At 45.6% G+C, this 19,187-nt stretch overlaps 1 protein-coding gene across 2 annotated transcripts in view; it reads left to right on the top strand.

Annotated features, from left to right (window-relative positions):
• Positions 1–5,709: 5,709 nt before the first annotated feature.
• Positions 5,710–19,187, top strand: part of col2a1b (collagen, type II, alpha 1b) — a 43,120-nt gene continuing 29,642 nt past the window's right edge. Inside the window, exons 1-9 of one of the 2 annotated variants that reach the window (XM_047024650.1) lie at positions 5,710–6,061; positions 9,241–9,447; positions 10,907–10,923; positions 11,385–11,417; positions 12,507–12,539; positions 12,838–12,891; positions 15,138–15,239; positions 16,126–16,203; positions 18,312–18,356. In XM_047024650.1, the coding sequence (XP_046880606.1) occupies positions 5,968–6,061; positions 9,241–9,447; positions 10,907–10,923; positions 11,385–11,417; positions 12,507–12,539; positions 12,838–12,891; positions 15,138–15,239; positions 16,126–16,203; positions 18,312–18,356 (663 nt within the window). In that variant the 5' untranslated portion in view covers positions 5,710–5,967. The remainder of the gene's footprint in view (positions 6,062–9,240; positions 9,448–10,906; positions 10,924–11,384; positions 11,418–12,506; positions 12,540–12,837; positions 12,892–15,137; positions 15,240–16,125; positions 16,204–18,311; positions 18,357–19,187) is intronic. The other variant, XM_047024651.1, reaches the window with a different exon arrangement.

The raw sequence follows: 19,187 nt of genomic DNA, 5'->3' as shown, positions 1-19,187 counted from the left end.
CGCCCTTTCTCTCTCTCTCTCTCTCTCTCTCTCTCTCTCTCTCTCTCTCTCTCTCTCTCTCTCTCTCTCTCTCTCTCTCTCTCTCTCTACAGCATCTCTCACCTCTATATCTCTCTAGAATGTCTTTCTTTGTCTGTGCACCTTCTCATGATTTCTCTCTACTTCAGTCCTGCTGCTGATGTCATGAGCAACTATTGTTTTTGTCAGTGGCAATTTCATATGGCACGAGTTAAGACTTTTCTCCTGTGCTCTCCGTCTCTCTCTCTCTCTCTCTCTCTCTCTCTCTCTCTCTCTCTGTCTCTCTCTCCCTCTCCCTCCCTCCCTCCCTCCCTCCCTCCCTCCCTCCCTCCCTCCCTCCCTCCCTCTCCCTCCCTCCCTCCCTCCCTCCCTCCCTCCCTCCCCCCCCCTCTCTCTCCCTCCCTCCCTCCCTCCCTCTCCCCCTCCCTCTCCCTCTCTCTATCTGATCTGTGATGCTCCCGCCACTCCCCTCGTTGAGCGTTCCTCTTTCTGCCACCCTTTCTGTTAACCCCCTCCCCTCTTCTCTGCATTCCTTCCTCGACGGTCTGTTCCCACCCTTCTCACCTCTCTACCTCTCTCTCTCTCTGTACCTCCCTGTCTCTGCCTCTCTCTTTATCTCTTGCCCCCACCTCCCTCACTTACTCTTCCTCTCTCTCTCACTCCTGTCTATCCCCCCTCCTTCCTTTTCTCTCTTCCCTCGTTCCCTGTCTATTTTTCCTCTCCTCCCAGATACTGTGATTACCTTTCCAGACAGTCCGTTTCCAAACGATATTCAACATTACATCTCACAGTTCTCTTCAAACCGGGCAGGTTAGAATTAAGGCCTGCGACACGTAATGCACACCAATGGTTTTACATGAATTTAGCATTTCCAGCACAGAACCGATCTCCTGGTGCGGTCGGGCCTGCCTCGAACAGACAGAACTCCTGATCCGAGTCACTGTACCGTGCTGAACCATAACAACAACATCTCCTTCGATAATGAAGATGTCAAACAAACCCTTTAGTCCCAGGCTGGAGGTAAGGAGGTTCCAGACAATGAAGCCATTCTCCGCGGACCAGCAGTGTTATTCGGGCCGCGTAACTCCGGGGCCAAGCTTACTCAAATGACACACATTTGACGCTTAAAGTGCAAGTGTTTATTTTCTCTTCCATTTTTAAATCGCCACGCGACTCCTCCACCCCTCACCTCTCACCCTGCTGGATGAGGAGGGGGGGTGGGTGTATGTCTGCTCTGGTTAGCTCAATCTGGACATGCTGATCAATGACCGGGCACAGGACACCTCGGTCACAGCGGACACCCTCAGTCTCCGCTACAAAGGGACTGCTTGTCTAAGCTCCCCCCTAATGGGCCTTAGACACTCACTCACACAGCCCCCGCCCCCCCCCCCCCCCCCCCCCCCCCCCTGTTCCTCTGTTGAAGCTCAGACGAGGAATAAGAAAATATGAAGAGTTTTCATAAACCCTAGGTCTCAGGAGGGTGTCATTTTCAGGAGCATTGTATGGGGGTTGCCTTTTTCTCTCCTCCTCTCTCCTCATGTTATGCTTTGCTGTAATCTTTCTGGTGGGCGCCTTTGATGGCTGCCTAGGTAGGCTCTCCTGCCAAATCAAATTCCGTGTCTGTGCAAACTTTCATGGCCAATAAACATCAATTCAATTCAATTTCAGAGGAAGTGGGCTTCAAAGAGCCCCAGGATCCTCACAGAGGGCGTTCAGCCGCACACACACACACACACACACACTCACACACACACACTCACACACTCAAACACAAACACACACAGTCTGGTATGAAGGAGTCTTGTTTTAAGAACATCTACAGTATGAATTGGATTTGTCCGAGATGTCACACTTTAGTAGAACTTTCTGTTGTGCCGGTTCTGAAGCGCCTGCCAGTTTAAAATGAGGAGCTCCAGTAGGCTTGATTCCCTGCCGCCCCAGTGTGTACACAGTACGAATGGTTAATCACTAGGTTTGTTGGCCAGGGCCTTTGATCCAGAAGGCCAGAGGATTGAAGAATAAGCCAACATAGTCAGTGATGAGAGACACAGCTACTGAGAATCCTGCTATACATAGCATTTAATGAGCTGTTTGTGCTGTTCTGTGCTAAAAACATGTTTCTACGCTACCCAACCTACATAGCTAACTGCTCACGAGAAGAAGATGATCAATTGGTCTCCTGTGTTTAGTCATCCAAGACACTCCACATCTCAGCCCTCCATGACGAGGTCGGCTGTGTAAGAGACGCTGTCTGCTCGCTCGGGGGAAAGACCAGCAGCTGCCACCGTAACCAATAAAGTGTGATGGGTCAAGAGTCAGGGTTCAGAGGTCAGAGTTCACGGCCTCCGTAGAACCTGTGTGGTGGATGGCCCCAAAATCGTCCCTCTGAGCCTATAAATAATTAGCCTGGCTGCCAGCCCAACTTCTCCCCGACCCCAAAACAATTTTGTTGGGAAGTTGGGTCTGGAGGGTCTCGTATTGGGGACCAACTACAGAAAACCAGAATCTGGGCGAACCAATGAAATTGCCAGGGCGGGCTTTATACGATGATGGACAGATGATCAACAGTAACGTAATCACCCACGACACAAAAAAGCGCTTAAGTTGAATTAGTTTTGAACAAACATGGCTACCGCTGGAGATCTGGGATGTTATGATTCTGCCATCGAGTCTGTTTTAGAAGACATCGACAGCGCATTAATTTTGAAAGAGGAACAGAGAGACGCAATCAAGGCATTTGTCGATGTAAAATATGTTTTTGCCGTCCTTCCTACGGGACTCGGTAAAAGTTTAATTTATCAGCTGGCCCCGATGGTCGCGAAGAAGATGGGACACAATGAAAACCCAGTGGCCATTGTATTGTGGTTTCTCCTTTTCTTTTGTGGAGTTGTAATCCTAAACGGAGAACTTGTTCGTATATGCATTGCCCTTTATTGTTTGGCTCAAAAAGGTTGACCGTGTGAACAAGTACTCCCCCTACCCTTAAATTAATTTTACAACACAGGCAAAAATCGTTTGTATTCATTCTTCAAGCATACTTCAAGTCTGCTTGCAGTTTAGTCAGTAAAGATTTAGCTGCCTCTCAGTTTAGTTCTGTCGACAACAACTATGCGGCGCTTAACATACGTCACATACTCTGTTGCTCTGATTGGTTGTAGATCTATCCAATTGAGCGAAGAGGCATTTGTTTTCCAGGCTCGTTTGAAACAGGCCCCGTAGTCAAAGCCCAACGGAGAGTTCTCAGACTCATATTCTGACCAGAATTATGAGTATGACAACGTCAGGCTAATAAATAATCCCCCTTTGCTAAGGCTTAGCCAGTTAGGTAGATAGTTTGCTCTAACAAGTCGGTTACAGTAGACGGAATTAGGATAGCTGTCCTGGTACCTAGCTGATTTAGACTAGCTAGTTTGTTAACTAGCTGATTTATGTTCGCTAGTCTGTTAACTGGTTTATTTATGCTAGCTAGTCTGTCACTGTAACTAACTGATTGACACTAGCCAGTCTGTTCACTACCATATGACTGCTAGCTCGCGGTGCCTAGAAGCCACATCTAACAGGCAGGGCTGGAGACCACAGCTTGTCGTGGTCCTAGGGTGGCCTACCGCAGCTCACCCTGGGCTCTATTTTAGGTTGAATGAGTGTGATTAGGGCCGGGTAGAGAGCCCAGTTGCTCTCACTGTGTGTGTGTGTGTGTGCGTGTGCCTGTGTATGTATGTGTGTGTGTGTGTGTGCGTGTGTGTGTGTGCCTGTGTGTGTGTAAGGGTGTGTGTGTGTGCCTGTGTGTGTGTGTGTGTGTGCCTGTGTATGTGTGTGTGCCTGTGTGTGTTGGGTATGGCATGGCTTTTGATGCAGTTATACATCGAGGAGAAGCTTTCTGAAACTGTGGAGGAGGCTTGTGGAGATCAGAGGTGAAACCAAACACAAACCGAACACAAGATTACAAGATTCCGGAAAAAAACACTGTCTGCCTCCTCCTGATCCTTATTTCACCCTCTTAAAGTTTACTGTGTCAGTTTTATTGTGTTCTATTTCGACCTACATTCTCAATTCCATTATAATGCTTCCAATTGTCAACCAGTGTGACTGTGAAATTACAGTGTAACAATTTCAAAACAAAGTTTAAACTTCATAAGAGGAATGTTCTGTGTTTTTGCTTGCGCGTGTGTGTGTGTGGATTGAGAACTACAATTATTCTTTAAATAATGCAGCAAAGAACTGCCCTCATGACTCCAGAGGTGGGCATACATAATAAATGTACCAAGTGTAAATCAAATGAGATATTGTACTGTATGTTCCACAAGTTCTTCTATGCCCTACCCAAACACCTCACTCTACACCGAATGGCATCTCAATTTAGAACAGTCATACATATTCTAGAAAGGTGATCTATATTCTAGAACACCCGTGTTGCATCCGGAGGAGGTGGCCTGAGATCCTAGATCACATGACAAATAGCAGGACATTGGCTATCTTCATCATCAGCCAGTGTTTATAAGATTTGATGGACGCAGCATCCCAAATATTTTACTTATTTTTATATTTTATTGCATGAATTTGTTTCTTCTGGAGAGCTTGTAAACAACTCCTGATGATCTCATGTATCTCTGTGACTTGCTTCTGTCCATCTTGCAAAACAAAAAGCATATTTTTCAGTGTACAACTGTGATCTATGAACACCATCTATCTACTGTAACCCTCGTTACCCTGGCGACAGTGTTGCACTTCTTGAAAGCTTTCATGGGATCCTTCCTGTCTTCCTTCCCTCTGTCCCATCCCCAGGGCAACCTCCTCTCCCCTGGACCAGCCGACACGCGCAGGCTTTATAGACCCACACCAGACCAGCTTATCTCTGACTGCAGAATGACAGCCAAGCAGGCAAATCAGGTGAGCTAACCTGGCATCTGCATCAATCATTCAACCTCATTGGCCCTTCTGGCTCTTCCTGGTTGGGTCAGCCAATCACATGGGGCCTCATCATTAGAGAACGTTAAACATGGCACAACTAAGCCATTACATTATGTGGTTTTGACCTGCATTTTAGGATTTTGTACAAACCAAAAAAATTGTCATTATTATTCTCTTATTTGAATATCATATTCATAATTGATTGACAGTGTCACCTGCTTCAGCTACAGCATGAAAACAAAAAAAGGTATTCTGTTTTCCTAACTATTGGCTATTAGAATCGTTCATTGATTCGATTACTTTATAATCTATGTTTAATCAAACAGTGAACAGTGCACACCTACAGTGTGTTTACATTTTAAGCTATTATATGCGAATTATTATTAAACTACTGTTTAAATCCCATATGGAGTCAGACAGACGTTCACAGCAGCATCCAAACCGATGAATTGATGAATAAATGTCTATCTTGCATTCACTGCAGGTCATTAAGAACCATCGTAATTAGGCCTGAATCATGATAAATGCGTGTGAATATGGTACGCTGTAGATGAGAACTCCAATCTAGCGGTGCTCTCTGCTGTGTGCACCGAGGAATGGACTGAACGGTGCAGCTAGCGGCGAGAGGGGGAGGGTCGTAAAGTTGAAGCGAAAACTTTTTTTTCCTCCGCTTTTTGGGTACCCCTTTTCAGTAGCACACATGAAGGAGGGGTCTCGGAGAATAGAATTTGGGAGACAGAATGGGAGGGAAACGGGGCTCAGATTTCAGCTTGACAGGGGGTAGGGGCTGGACTGTTATTTGGGAATATACAAAGATTGAAGGGAGCAAGGACATAAAACTACAGTGCCTGGCCTTAAGCGGTCGGTAGCCTACTCAGTTTCTGCAGGGGTCTTGCACTGGATTCCCCATCGTTTTTGGAAGGTTGAATGTATGGTTCGGGGTTGTAACTGGGAACACACACTAAAATACTAAGAGAAGCCTCCGCTCCCTTCCTCCCTTCTTTTTCTCCCCCAAAGGCCCTGCATGTCTAATCTTTAGACATGTTCAGCTTTGTGGATTCGAGGACTGTACTGCTACTTGTAGCAACCCAAGTCGTTCTATTAGCCGTTGTCAAATGTCAAGAGGAAGACGATCGTAAGTGCCAGTTTATTTTCCTTAAAGATTCGATGTATTTTTCATTAACGGTAAATGAACATCATTAGATGCAACTGGAAAGCGTTCTCCTTGACTGTGCAGTACCTGTCAAATGAATGTGCACACGGTTGAGTCGCATAAGCATTATGCATTTGTTTTAGGTTGTGGTCAATTGTTTTCTCATATATTGTGATTTGGTATTAAGTTAGTTTACTGTTACGCACAAAATGTGCACCACCGCTGTGGCAAAGGTCTGAGTAAATGTCTACACTATTCACTGTGTACAATAGATTTTTAAGTGTGTAAACAAATAGTGACTTGTGAATCTTATTTGTTGTTTTTTTTCAATGGTGTGCGTAAAAGTGGATAGAATAGTCAAGTGAAGCAAACACTTCACTTCTTAAAGTGACGCGCCATGCGGTATTCTAGGCAGACACAAGGAGATTTTTCGGCTTCCATTTCCAATGAAAGATCGACTGGTTTAGGTTTAATCCCATTGTTCAAGTCCAGTTATTTTTGTGAGTGCGTAAAGTGGTAGCCCACGGTAGCTCCTGTGCCACATAGCGTACTGTAGCCTTCCGAGTGCTGACGAGTGGATACTGCTCCCCCACCTACTCTCTCAAAGTCGAAAGCGCCGGACACCTGCGGGTACTTTGGAGACATTCCGAGAGCGCTTCTACAGACTCCTTTTTTTAACTCCAGATCCACATCGTTGAGAGGACCAAACAGCCAAAGGTGGTCAGGCTCAAGGGCCTTCAGTGAAAAGCGTTAGCATTCCATCGCTGTCAGAGGGCACCGAGGCGAATCCAGGCTTGTTGGAGCGGAACGAAGATGCCCAAATCACTTCGGAATTATTACACGAATATCCACATCACAAGGGATACAAATGACCCTAATATCATTCCAGTTCAATGTGACCAGAATCATAATTGGCCTTTACCCATTGTTTGGCGTGTTTACTTTAGAAAGTTGGAAATCGGAAGTTATATTGAAATCGATTATAATGATCGTTTAGGATATTTAAGGTATGGAGGAGGGAAGTTGAGTGAAGGTATACCAGTGAGCCATTGCCAGAAATAATGTTCCATTAGATTTTTACTGTTTCCATCTGGTTTATAGATTACCAACAGGCAGGGACAGTCAGAGGAGAAGAGAATTATTGTCTGGCGAGACGGCCACTGGAAAGAAATTACAGAAAGGGGGGTTATTATTGTATTTCAGCGAGGCACATTCTTTTAAACGTAAGAGCATACCAAAGTCTGCAAAATAAAAGAGAGAAGCAGATTTTGGTTGGTGGTGGTTTTCGACAAAAAAAAATAGCTGTGAAAAGAGAAACGTAAAGACAAAAAAAAACAGACGTAATAGTCTCAAGTTACCCTCTCTGAAAGCTAGGCCCCTGGACATAATGCGAGTCCTTCTTTTCCTAAGCGCTACCGGGGGAAATATTTCTGGGACATGCTAAGAAGTCCCAAAGGGGCCAGCAGCAGACTGTGACTGACCCCAGACTAGCAGGCTCAAAGGGCAGCACACAGCAACTGGACAGCGACTCACTGAGAGCGGACTGAGTCTTGCCTGCTCAACTCACTGGCCTAAAGCCACACGTGAGAGATAAAGTGAGAAAGCAAGGCGCGAGGACTGGGTATCTGACTCAAGAAGGCACAGGCCTACTCCAGTACTGCGTGGCAGATGCAGCTGGAGACCAGATAGGACTCCAATATTTCTGAAACACACCTGTGTTCACTTAACAATTTTTCATCCTCCATTTTCTTCCTCGGGCAAATATAAATGACAGCCAACACACGAAGAAAGTAGAAATTATCTATGGGATTGCTCTCAAAAGTATTTATGGCAGCTGCTTGCCCCGTCAGTTGGGTTAAATATTATTTTCACGGAGAGGTGCATTCGATCCGAAACCTAATGACGAGATAGGCCAATTCACCATTGACTATTAAAAACTCGGATATACCCTAAGGTATGTGTATGAAAGATGTCCATTATCCGTCTTGTGACGTGTTTGGGCTGGCATTTGAAACAACCTATTGGTTCCAGATGGGAGTTAAAGGTGCCCCGTGTTTGTATAAAGCAGTAGTTCGTGAATTGCCTGCTCTGTCCCCTTCCAGAAAGAACTCATTCATAGCAGGTGAGGTCCGTTAGGTTACTTAGACCTGAGCAGGCCTCGAAGGTAAATATAGCTTGGCTACTGTACTTACTCTTTCCACGTCCAACCCTTAGCGACCCCCACCCGCTTCCTGACTTGGTGTACACGTTGACTTTCTCACCTGAACGGTTCAAGGATCTTAGTAAGAGTTCTACGTCAAGCCTACTTGAGTTCCATCTAATTAAAACCAATAAGGATGCAGATTGAGTGGCAAAAGTTGAGTTTACTTTGAAAACATTTTAAATGTAGTAGCCTATGCTCACTTGGGTAGGCCACAATAGGTACACTGTGTTCTCCATTTGGCTCAGAGGAAAATGTGGACCCTGTGTGTGTTGGTTGCAGCATAATTAAGGGCGTCAGTCTGAAGCATACTAAAACAGACCTATATTTACCTTAAGATGAAAGTAGATTAGAGAGAGAAGACTATAGGCACGGCACGTGCTTCAGCAGTTCCAGCGGCTGACAGAGGCGTCAATTAGAACTTTGCGCGAGATCGAGCGACCGGGGTCATTGAGTGGAGCTCGTGCTAGATCGTGAAATCGCGTTGCCACCGTGTGGTCGGTTTATGAATTGCCTTGCAGGCACATGTCTTGGTCCCTGTGATTGGTCCCACAACCTCAGTCTCGTTTAAGAAACGTCCACACAAAAAGTATTGATGTAAAGATTAGTTGCACATTTCATATATTTAAATTATGTACTTTTGTCTTTTTGTCTCTTATTCATAATGCAGCATTTTGACCTCCATCTGTTAGGCATGTTATAGTACTGTCTTGCCTCTTGATTTGACCAATTCATCTTTCTCTACAGGAAGGTTCATATTCATGATAACTGTACAGATATCTGATGTGTTATCTCTCTCTCCTCCCTCCTGTTATCCGATGATGTCTGTCTGTCTGTCTGTCTGTCTGTCTGTCTGTCTGTCTGTCTGTCTGTCTGTCTGTCTGTCTGTCTGTCTGTCTGTCTGTCTGTCTGTCTGTCTGGCTGGCTGGCTGGCTGGCTGGCCTCTGCCTGGTCAACACAGAGGATGCATTTAGCTGTATACAGGACGGGCAGAAGTATAGCGACAAGGACGTCTGGAAACCAGAGCCGTGTCGCATCTGTGTGTGCGACACGGGCAGCGTCTTGTGTGACGGGATTATCTGCGAGGAACTCAAAGACTGCCCTAATCCCGAGATCCCATTCGGAGAGTGTTGCCCCATCTGCTCTGCCAGCCAAGGCTCTTCCAGCGGTCGTAATTTATTATCTCACACCTCTCATGAAAATAAATTACTCTGCAGTTCATTTTTTTTATTTTAAAGGTGGAAAAACGACATTTCACTTCAGGAAATATCAAAGGGTAGACCTTTTTCATGTGGCCTTACAGACAGTATGTGCCTTCAGTCATCCTTTGATTGAGATGTTTTTTCCCCTTTAAAAAAAAAACGACATGAAAGCGAAGAGATTAACCAAGAGTGACAAAGAGGACACTTCTGTGTTCCTTTCAGGGAGATGCTGACTTAACGGGATTTTCCATCGCTGGTTCACCTTGGCCCCATCTTGTTTGGATATGCCTTCTGTTCCCAGTATCATTCATGAACACATGTGGGAATCATTATGGAAATACCTCACTTTAACAGACATGGCCCTCATAGCAGTTTCTCTCTTTCTCCCTTCTGCCCTCTCTCTCTCTCTCTCTCTCTCTCTCTCTCTCTCTCTCTCTCTCTCTCTCTCTCTCTCTCTCTTTCTTTCTCTCTTTCTTTGTTGTCTGTCTGTCTGTCTGTCACTCTCTCTCCCTATCTATCTCTCTCTCTGCTCTCTGCGGAATTCTGTAGATTAGGCAGGAGAGAGACATGTGACAGGCTATGGAAAGTGGAGGCATTTAAAGAATCGTTGTATTCCTTACAAGACACCCATTTAACATTCCCACAGCTATTCTATCAAGATGTCATTTGAGAATGGAACATTTATCCTGCCAAGTGGGAGCCTACTTTTGACCTGAACTAGCGTTAGTTTTAATATCAATTTATAACCACATTATGGGATGCATCTCCGAAATCAGAAGTGTCACTTTTCAAGGGCTGCATGTTATTTGATATACGTGCTTTATTATCAATGCTTAGATTTCCAAAACAGACAATATTCAAAGCTTGAAATTCAAACCATAACAACCATATGTCAAACCTATTATTTGACAATATGTTTCAAGGTCATTGTTTTCTACATTATCCAATCTAAATGAATACTGTATAGTTTGGAGAACAATGACACATAATTGGCCTATCACTAAATCACACATTCTGGCTTGGAAAAGTCCAAGTCTGCTTGTTACATAACATATTATATAACTTCACATACCTTCAGTCTATCATGCTTCATCCTAGTCTTCATCTACCCCTCCCTCTGCTTGTTTCCTGGCCTAACATTTGGAGCTCTTCAGATGGCGCTCCAACCGACACTTGACCTGTCCTCATGGGCTCTGTGGGGTTGTCTCTGACGTGGTGGTGGTCTGTAGTTCAGAGCAGGCTGTGTGGGGTTGTCTCTGACGTGGTGGTGGTCTGTAGTTCAGAGCAGGCTGTGTGGGGGTGGGCAGCTGGGACTGTGGACAGTTTACTGATGGGCCAGTAAATGTGGTGATCGTTTGCTCTGGTCTGGTATTAACTTACAATATTTTCTTCTGTTCCCCCCTTGACAACTGTTGTGCACAACAGGATCACCTGGAGCTAAGGTGAGACCATGCTGGGTTTGCTGTTTGTCTGTGTGTGTTTGTGTTTGTGTGTGTGTCTGTGTGTGTGCCAGCAGGTGTGTGTGTCCATCTGTCTTTCTTCCTGTCCGTCTGAGACCATGAGGCTGTGCCTGTGTGTCTGTGTCTGTAAGAGTGTAAATCTATTCTTACTGAGGATTAGACTAAGTGTTAGTCTATGCTGAAGTGCTTTGTGGGTTGATGTTTGTCTCTGATCTGAGAGAATTGATAGTAGTGTCGCACCAGAGCAGCTATTCCTGGACAAACAGCACCCTGTAGGTTTTTGCCTGAACTCTCATTTTACATTCTTCCTACTTAAACTTCATACTCGAGGTTAGTTACATCTGGGATCATGGCAAAAAACCTACAGGAGTGCATGGGATGAAATGCTAAATTATGCTTTTCTGTTCCTGGGTTGTAATATTTGTATTTGTCTGTTCGACTAGGGCCAGAAAGGTGAACCCGGAGATATTACTGATGTAAGTAAACATTCAATGTTACAGGTGTTTTTCGAAACAATCTCCCAAACCCACCAACAGACAGTTTCTTTTCCCATCATTGTATATACAGTAACTGTAATCATTCATGGGCTTTCTTAACCCTAGAAACCTACAGTAGAGTCTATTGTGTGCTTACTTATCGAGGCACAATGAGTGTGCAGTATTATTGCTGAGGCTTGCATAACAGCTGGAGTTCAGAGGAAGTGTGCAAGCCTAGGTTTTTATAATGAGTCAGAACAGAAGTCCAGGAGGGCTTCTCTGGCCATTAGGCCCAGTAGCCCACATAGAGGGAACACAGCCAAACACAACAGGACCGCATAAGTATCACAGATGAAGAGGAGAGGAAAGGAGAGAAGATGAGAGGAGGAAAGATGAGAGGAAAGGAGAGGAGGGAAGATGAGAGGATAGTAGAGGAGGGAAGATGAGAGGAAAGGAGAGGAGGGAAGATGAGAGGAAAGGAGAGGAGAGGAGGGAAGATGACAGGAAAGGAGAGGAGAGGAGGGAAGATGACAGGAAAGGAGAGGAGAGGAGGGAAGATGCGAGGAAAGGAGAGGAGGGAAGATGAGAGGAAAGGAGAGGAGAGGAGGGAAGATGAGAGGAAAGGAGAGGAAAGGAGGGAAGATGAAAGAAGGCAAGAAGATGGCATGTAAATGTAAATGTAAGATGAAGTGAAAGGAGCACAGTGTGTGAATACCTGCTTGTCACTGCAGCACACATGGAACTACTTTACCCTGGCCTCCCCTCCTCTCTCCTCCTCTCCTCTCCAGGGAGCTTTCCTCCTCTCCAGGAAATAGGAGGGCATTGTTTGGAGCCTGTTTGTTTTTGGGACTACATGGTCTGAAGAGATTTAGTGATTAGTACAGCTTTCTACAATGGGAAACAAATTAGTCTTTCATCTTCATCTGTCCTGGGTATCCTCAGAAACTGTGAACCATCTAAACACTCCAGGATGTGGACCAACAGTCCTTCTTCTCTCCTAATATACAAACCACCATCTAAAGGTGTTCCTAAGGACTAACATCTGTCAACAATGTTGATCCTGATCTCCATCTTCTCTTTGTTGTTCAGGTGATGGGTCCACGCGGACCTGGAGGTCCTATGGTAGGTTCCTGGACTGCTAACAACAGTCAATTATCAACATTTTCGTGACCAGATTTGGGATCCCTTTTTATATGCTTTTAAGTTCAAAACAGAAAATGTTAGTACTTTTCATGGCTCAAACATCCACAGCTACAACCATAGTCATTTTAAATAAGTGGTTAAAAGGTTTTGAGTTCATGAGGAATTGCTGAAAGTGGAATGGACTTGACCCCGATACTGACCTTCAGACACACACACACTCACACACAGTCCTTTGGTGAGTGGTCAGTTTAGATGCTGACCCCCCCTGTCTCCTCAGGGCCCCCCAGGAGAGCAAGGATCACGCGGAGCACGAGGAGACAAAGGCGAGAAGGTGAGTCAGCGGAAATAAAAACCCCTACCTATTTTTTTTAACACCTCACATCCCTTCCTTCTCTGTGGAAAAACGACGGCCACAACTCCAAAACCTTCCACGTGTCTTCAGCAGGCATTTGATTCGGGTGCCCCTGCAAAAAAATAAGCCGTGTGCTTGCTTATAGCAAGGTTTCGCAAAATGGCCCCCTTTTTAAAGGGGGAGGGGTATTCTTGGGGAGCCTGAGAGTAAAGTGGTGCATACTGTATGCCAGGGCTGCCTGCATGTGTAGTTTCCATGGGCCTGTGTGGTCTGTGGAGGCCTGGCTTGTTAAGCAGATGTTGGAGCCCCACAGTGTAAACATCTGGCTGTCAGAGAAGACTCGGCCAATCAGTGTTGGAGATCAGTGTTGCTGAGTGGAAGCTTTGATCTCTGTATTAATGTGACAACAACTGGCATGTCAATATGGCTGAAGGCTAGGTTTAACGGCTGTGCAGGCTTGGCTGCTGCATAATATTTGAGCGTTTGGTGATTATAAATGCATGTGCAATGAGTGATTTTATATCTGACTCTTAACCAGACGTGTGTGAATATGTAGAAATGTGAGGAATCTGTGATATTGAAGTTTGTTCCAATAGTTGTGTTTGTTCCAATGTTGAAATAGTATGGAACCATTCCACCTTTCAAATGCTTTCAAATAATGTGATTCAATATCCCAATATAGAATTTCTGTATCTACTGTCAGGTTTGGTTAAAAGGGTCATGTAGGGTCAGAGGTCATAAGGTCAGAGTGAATTCTTACCGTTCTTTACTTCAAGGCTCGGTTAAGTGTTGTTCTGTCGTGGTAGATCACATGACACTCATTTTTCTTCTGCAAAGACTGTAACATGTTACAACATATCTTGACAGTGGAATATACTGTTATTTCTGAGAACTATGGACATAGCAAGAATAACATTAGTTTTACACAGCCTTTAAAACTCTTTAATTTGAGTTTTTTTTCCATATCATTCATATCCAGATAGTTGTAAACTTTTATTGGGTCAACTGGGTAATGATGTATTATGTGATAGACTCAAAACAGTCCTCAGAACATCTGAGTGTCTAATAAAATGTGGAGGTTTCTACATTTCAGAATGCCACACACTGGTAAGGTTCCATAAGACCCTTGTTTACATAACAGGAACTTCTGTGCATTCTGTCATGGCATTCTGTAGACAGCGTCTAAGTTTTGGCATTGACTCGATGGTATGTGGAACTTCCTTTGTCATAAAATCCTTTACGGGGTGTTTTCAACAAACGTTCTGTAAATAATGTTTAGGTAGGGAACAGAAAGACAGATGTCAGATAGTTAACCATAAAAAATAATAATTATAGGCTTCTTTCGCTGAAGTGTGTGTGTGTTTGCCAAGGCACTCAGATGAGAGATGTTTGGACAGGGTTCAGTTGGATCTGAACACTGTGACATGATATCTGTTGGCACTGTGGTAGTGGTCCTCTCAGGTGTCTCTGCACTTCCTGCTCCACTTCCTGCTCCACATGTAAACACACAGGGACTGGGTTCTTCTGTTTACAGTTATGGGACCTATTACAATGTTGGCTTTATTAGAATATAAATGGATTATTTTAATGTGTTGAAACTTAATGTGGACGGCTCCTGATATTCCGCTCCTGTTGTGTGTTATGGTGCAATGTACTGCACTGTAGGGGATTTGTCTGATGAAGTGCTGGTGTACAGGAACAGTAATCATTTTATTCAGTATCTGTTTGAGCAAAGGCTTGTGCATTGATTGTTCGTATTGAGCGAATCAACATCATATTGTGCCAGCACTCTGGAATGGAGTATTATGTGTGACTATTAAAACAAATGAGTCTTAGAAGCTGAGAAGCCTTTGTCAGTCCATGGAAGATCAACAGCCGTTCTAGATAGATTACATTTGAACCTCAGGCAAGCTTGAAACTTGTAATCATTTGTGTGTAACAAAATGATGGGGGTCGTAATTCATGTGCCATTCAAAACTTGTTTCTATCAATTGAAAATGATTGAGTTGAAAATTATCATATAATCACCTGTATCACCTGTAATAATTAAGTACATAGTATTTCTAAATATTGTCACTTTTGAAGGCACATGACCCACCTCAGCGTGCTGAGATGGAAGTTTCCCTTTTTCTATTTTGTAACTGTAATATATCAGACTATAATTCCATTGAAATGTGTCTTCTATCCCCTTTTCCCTCTCTTCCCCTCCTCCCCCCCTCTTTCAGGGAGGCTCTGGCCCCCGCGGCAGAGATGGGGAACCTGGTACCCCCGGAAACCCCGGCCCCCCTGGACCTCCAGGGCCAAATGGACCCCCTGGCCTTGGTGGAGTAAGTATCCCAGAAGCAGGGGGGGCGGTGGGGTCACCACGGAGGGTGGTGGTGGGAGGATATGGCTGATTCCAACAGGGAGGATGAACGGAGAAAGGGTGGGAAGGGAAAGAGAAGGGAAACAGAGCTGAGATGTCTCAGAGGGGAGGATCAGAGCACAAAGAGCTGGGGAAGGTCTGCTTTGAAACGGAGGTAGAGAAAGACGGGAGGATGGATAGAATGCTTCTCATTCTTCGGGACAGGAAAGGAGGAAGGGAATGGAAGGAGGACTTGAGGGAGGAAGAGAGAGGGGAGGGAGGGAGGGAGGGAGGGAGGGAGGGAGAAACAAGGAGATCCTTTGTGAGAGGGAGAGAGATGAGAGAAGTTCACATGCCTCTCTTCCCTGGCTGTGGTCTACCTCTCCCTTTCTCTGTCTTGCTGTCTCTCTGTCTTTCTGTCTTTCTGTCTCTCTGTCTTTCTGTCTCTCTGTCTTTCTCTCTCTCTGTCTTTCTGTCTCTCTGTCTTTCTCTCTCTCTCTCATTTTCCTCCACCTATCTCTCTGTCTGTCTGTCCGTTCGTCTGTCCGTCTATTTGTCTCATCTATCTTTTTCCTTCTTTATGTTGATCTCTCTCCCCCTTCCCCTCTTGCCCTGGTATCTAGATCTTGATCTGATCCTTGCATTCTAGAGCCAACATCTATTGATGAGAGGGTGTGTGCGCTCAGGTTATTTGAACTGTGCTCTATGGATCACATCCAGGATAGCACTGGACACATTCTGTTTCTCATTTTGAAGTAGAATGTCATCATGCCTTCAGTCTGGTCTGGTTGACTCAACTCAAGGATCAGTATTGGTGTGCCGTCGGCAAAGCATCTGATGTTTGTCTAACTGTCATCTCTCTCCTGCAGAACTTCGCTGCCCAGATGGCTGGAGGCTTCGATGAGAAGTCAGGAGGCGCTCAGATGGGCGTGATGCAAGGACCGATGGTGAGAGACTCCCAGAACCACAGCTATCTCTGTGTCCGTCCACTGTAGGGTCAGTGGGAGCCAATCAGAAAGGATATAGGACAAATATAGCCCGATGCCGTCATTGCCCTCGGCGTCATGGCGTTTGTAGTCGCTCCATCGCGTGGATGTAGGCTCGGCTACTCATCTCTGGAGTAGAGACAGGAACCCCTGCTCAGATCGAGCACCGCCCCCAGTAGTCTGGAGGAGGTACAGCAAGACTCCAGCCCGGCTGGACTAAACCAGCCCCCTCATGGAGAGGGAGAGAGGGGGAAGAGGCCAAGGGACAGGAGGGGATGGAGGAAACTCTGCAGGTCTTCATTATTCTTCAAGCCTGCTGACGACGGCTCCGAGCTGGCACGACCGGTTGGCAGAGGTGGAGCGGAGAGCTGCTATTTTGGTTTGGAGGCCCACAATGCAGCCGTCTAAGCCAGTGGCAGCCTAGGGTTTAGGCCCATTACCGCCTCTCTGTATGCTCCTGTGCCTGAAGCTGTGGTCTTGGAGCCAGGCAGACGACTGTCTGAGCCCTGCTCTCATCTGCAGGCTGGCCAGGGTCGTGTTGGCAGAAGCAGCTTGAGGCAAAGCGCTGGTTGTGTGTGTGTGTGTGTGTGCGTGTTCACAGCCTCCTCTGATGTATTTTAAGCAGAGACAACCCCCCTACATCCATACTACTTCCCACAACGCTCTTACAGTTTGCACACACACACACACACACACACATCAACACACACAAGCACACACACCACCCCAAAGATAAACGCAACCCCAGCCTGGGAATAGAGACTCATTGATCTAACCCCGAGCGGTGTGCTTCTCCTCTGAGCCATGCTGAAAAGACAACGTTCAGCCCACTCACTGAGAGCCCAGCTCTGTCCTGCTGCCTTCCACAGGGACATTATCCTTGGCTGCCGCCCGGAATCTCTGCCTTCCAATCAGAACACTGGGACTGATGTTCTAGAAGGCTCCAGGACACTGGGACCGATGTTCTAGAAGGCTTGCAGGGGGGATACGAGTGTACACAGAAATCTGGTCATAATCAACGGGTCTTTCAACAGCCATGAAGGACTTTACAAGACGACAAACCCTCTTGGAGTCTATAGTTCCTTTAGGATTGTTTGTTAACAATACAGTTCACTGGCTCCTGCTGCCTAGTAATGGTTTTCCTGCACCTGAGTGTGTGTGTGTGTTTTTGTGTGTGTGCGAAGGGGAGAGAGATTTGGCTCATCACCTCCATAGAATGTGAAGTCTCTTGCTGAGTAATGACCCGTGGAGCAGAGCAGAGAATTGCTTTGACGTGTGATTCCAGTGTAAAGGCTTCTCAGGGCAGATCAGACTCACTCAGGCAAGGATTAACCCTCAGACTCATCTACTGTTGAGGAGATTATCTGGGGAATTACCTGAAGTGAATCTATGGCATATACAACATACATTCTATGTATCAGGAAAGTCGTTTTTTTCATGAAGGATTAACTATTTCAAATAGTTTATTTAAATGGCATAGACGTCAGACAGGGTTCAAGCAGATCACACAAGTGAACAATAGCATTAAGTCTGACCTCTGCACTGGGGGTGTTGCACTGGGGGCATACAGAGAGCGAGAGCGAGAGAGAGAGAGAGAGAGATAGGAAGAGAGAGAGAGAGAGAGAGATAGGAAGAGAGAGAGAGAGAGAGAGAGAGAGAGAGAGAGAGAGAGAGAGAGAGAGAGAGAGAGAGAGACAGAGACAGAGAGAGAGTGAGCGAGTAAGTGAGAGATCATTAGAGATAGTGAGAGAGAACAAGGAGAAGAGAGAGTTTCTTATGCCACTGTGGAATTCCTAAGGATTTATGTTTGGCAGGTAGAGGTGGAGGTACTGAGTGTTTTGCTGCTGGGGGGCAAAGTAGCAGGCAGAGGAGGAGTTCAAGGGGAAGGCAGTTTGATCTTTTTCGCACTTTTTACTATTTAAAACTTAGATGTCACATGTGTGTACAAACTTCTTTCTGCTGTGTTCTTGTGTGGATAACTGTGTGTGTGCTGGAAGGTGTGATTGGTTACCTGTGGTTCTCCTAACGCTGTTTTTCTCTCTCTCCTCCTCCCCCCCTCCCCCCCCCAGGGCCCCATGGGTCCTCGAGGACCACCTGGCCCCTCTGGAGCTCCTGTAAGTTCCTCCTCCTGCCTCACACACACACACACACACACACTCACAAAATGCACATGCATAAACACTCACACACACTTTATGCGGATGGTGTCATTAAACAGGATAACCCGACACATATCAAGCCTATATTATATGATTTACGTTTTCCCCAGTGTCTTTCCACAGACAAAACATTGCTTAGTTGGTTCATTGGCTAATAGTGAGTGTTTTTTGTCTTAAGTCTTAAGTCTTTTTAGGTGCATTTCTTCACATCCAGGTATACTTGTTTAAATGACATCTTCAACTAAAGTAACAGAATCAGTGTAATTCAATAATTGCACACACCTACATTAAGGGCATAGAACCAGATTGTGATCTGGACACCCACCGTCCTGTGTTGTGGGTGAAGGTGGCATGGGCCTGTTTAATCTTCCAGCTGCACACTGCAGGGCTTGAATGCCTCAGACAGGCAGCACCTGACTATTTACCTTTCATAGGGTCTGCTGGGACACACACACGCACACACACACACACAGTACAGCCCCCCTCCTTAATCTCAACCTTCAGTGCTCCACTTACACCTCTTCTCCTCTACTCAACTCTCCTCTCCCTCTCTCCAACTACATTCCCCTGCCCCAACCTGGAAAGTAATTAAGTTGAAGGCAATGCCAGGTAGCTTGTCTCAGCTTGACGGTGTCATCTCAAAGCCTCCTGTATGGCTGTAGACATGTATCCACAACACAGAAGAGGGTCTTAATACTTCCTTCCACTGTTGGCATGGCTAAATCCTTTAAGGAGATATGTGACAATATGAACATGCAATGGTTTACACAAACCTACCTCAAAGAG

This window comes from Hypomesus transpacificus, chromosome 9 (assembly GCF_021917145.1).
Source record: "Hypomesus transpacificus isolate Combined female chromosome 9, fHypTra1, whole genome shotgun sequence".
Lineage (NCBI taxonomy): Eukaryota > Metazoa > Chordata > Actinopteri > Osmeriformes > Osmeridae > Hypomesus > Hypomesus transpacificus.
This window is presented reverse-complemented; position numbering and strand designations above follow the sequence as displayed.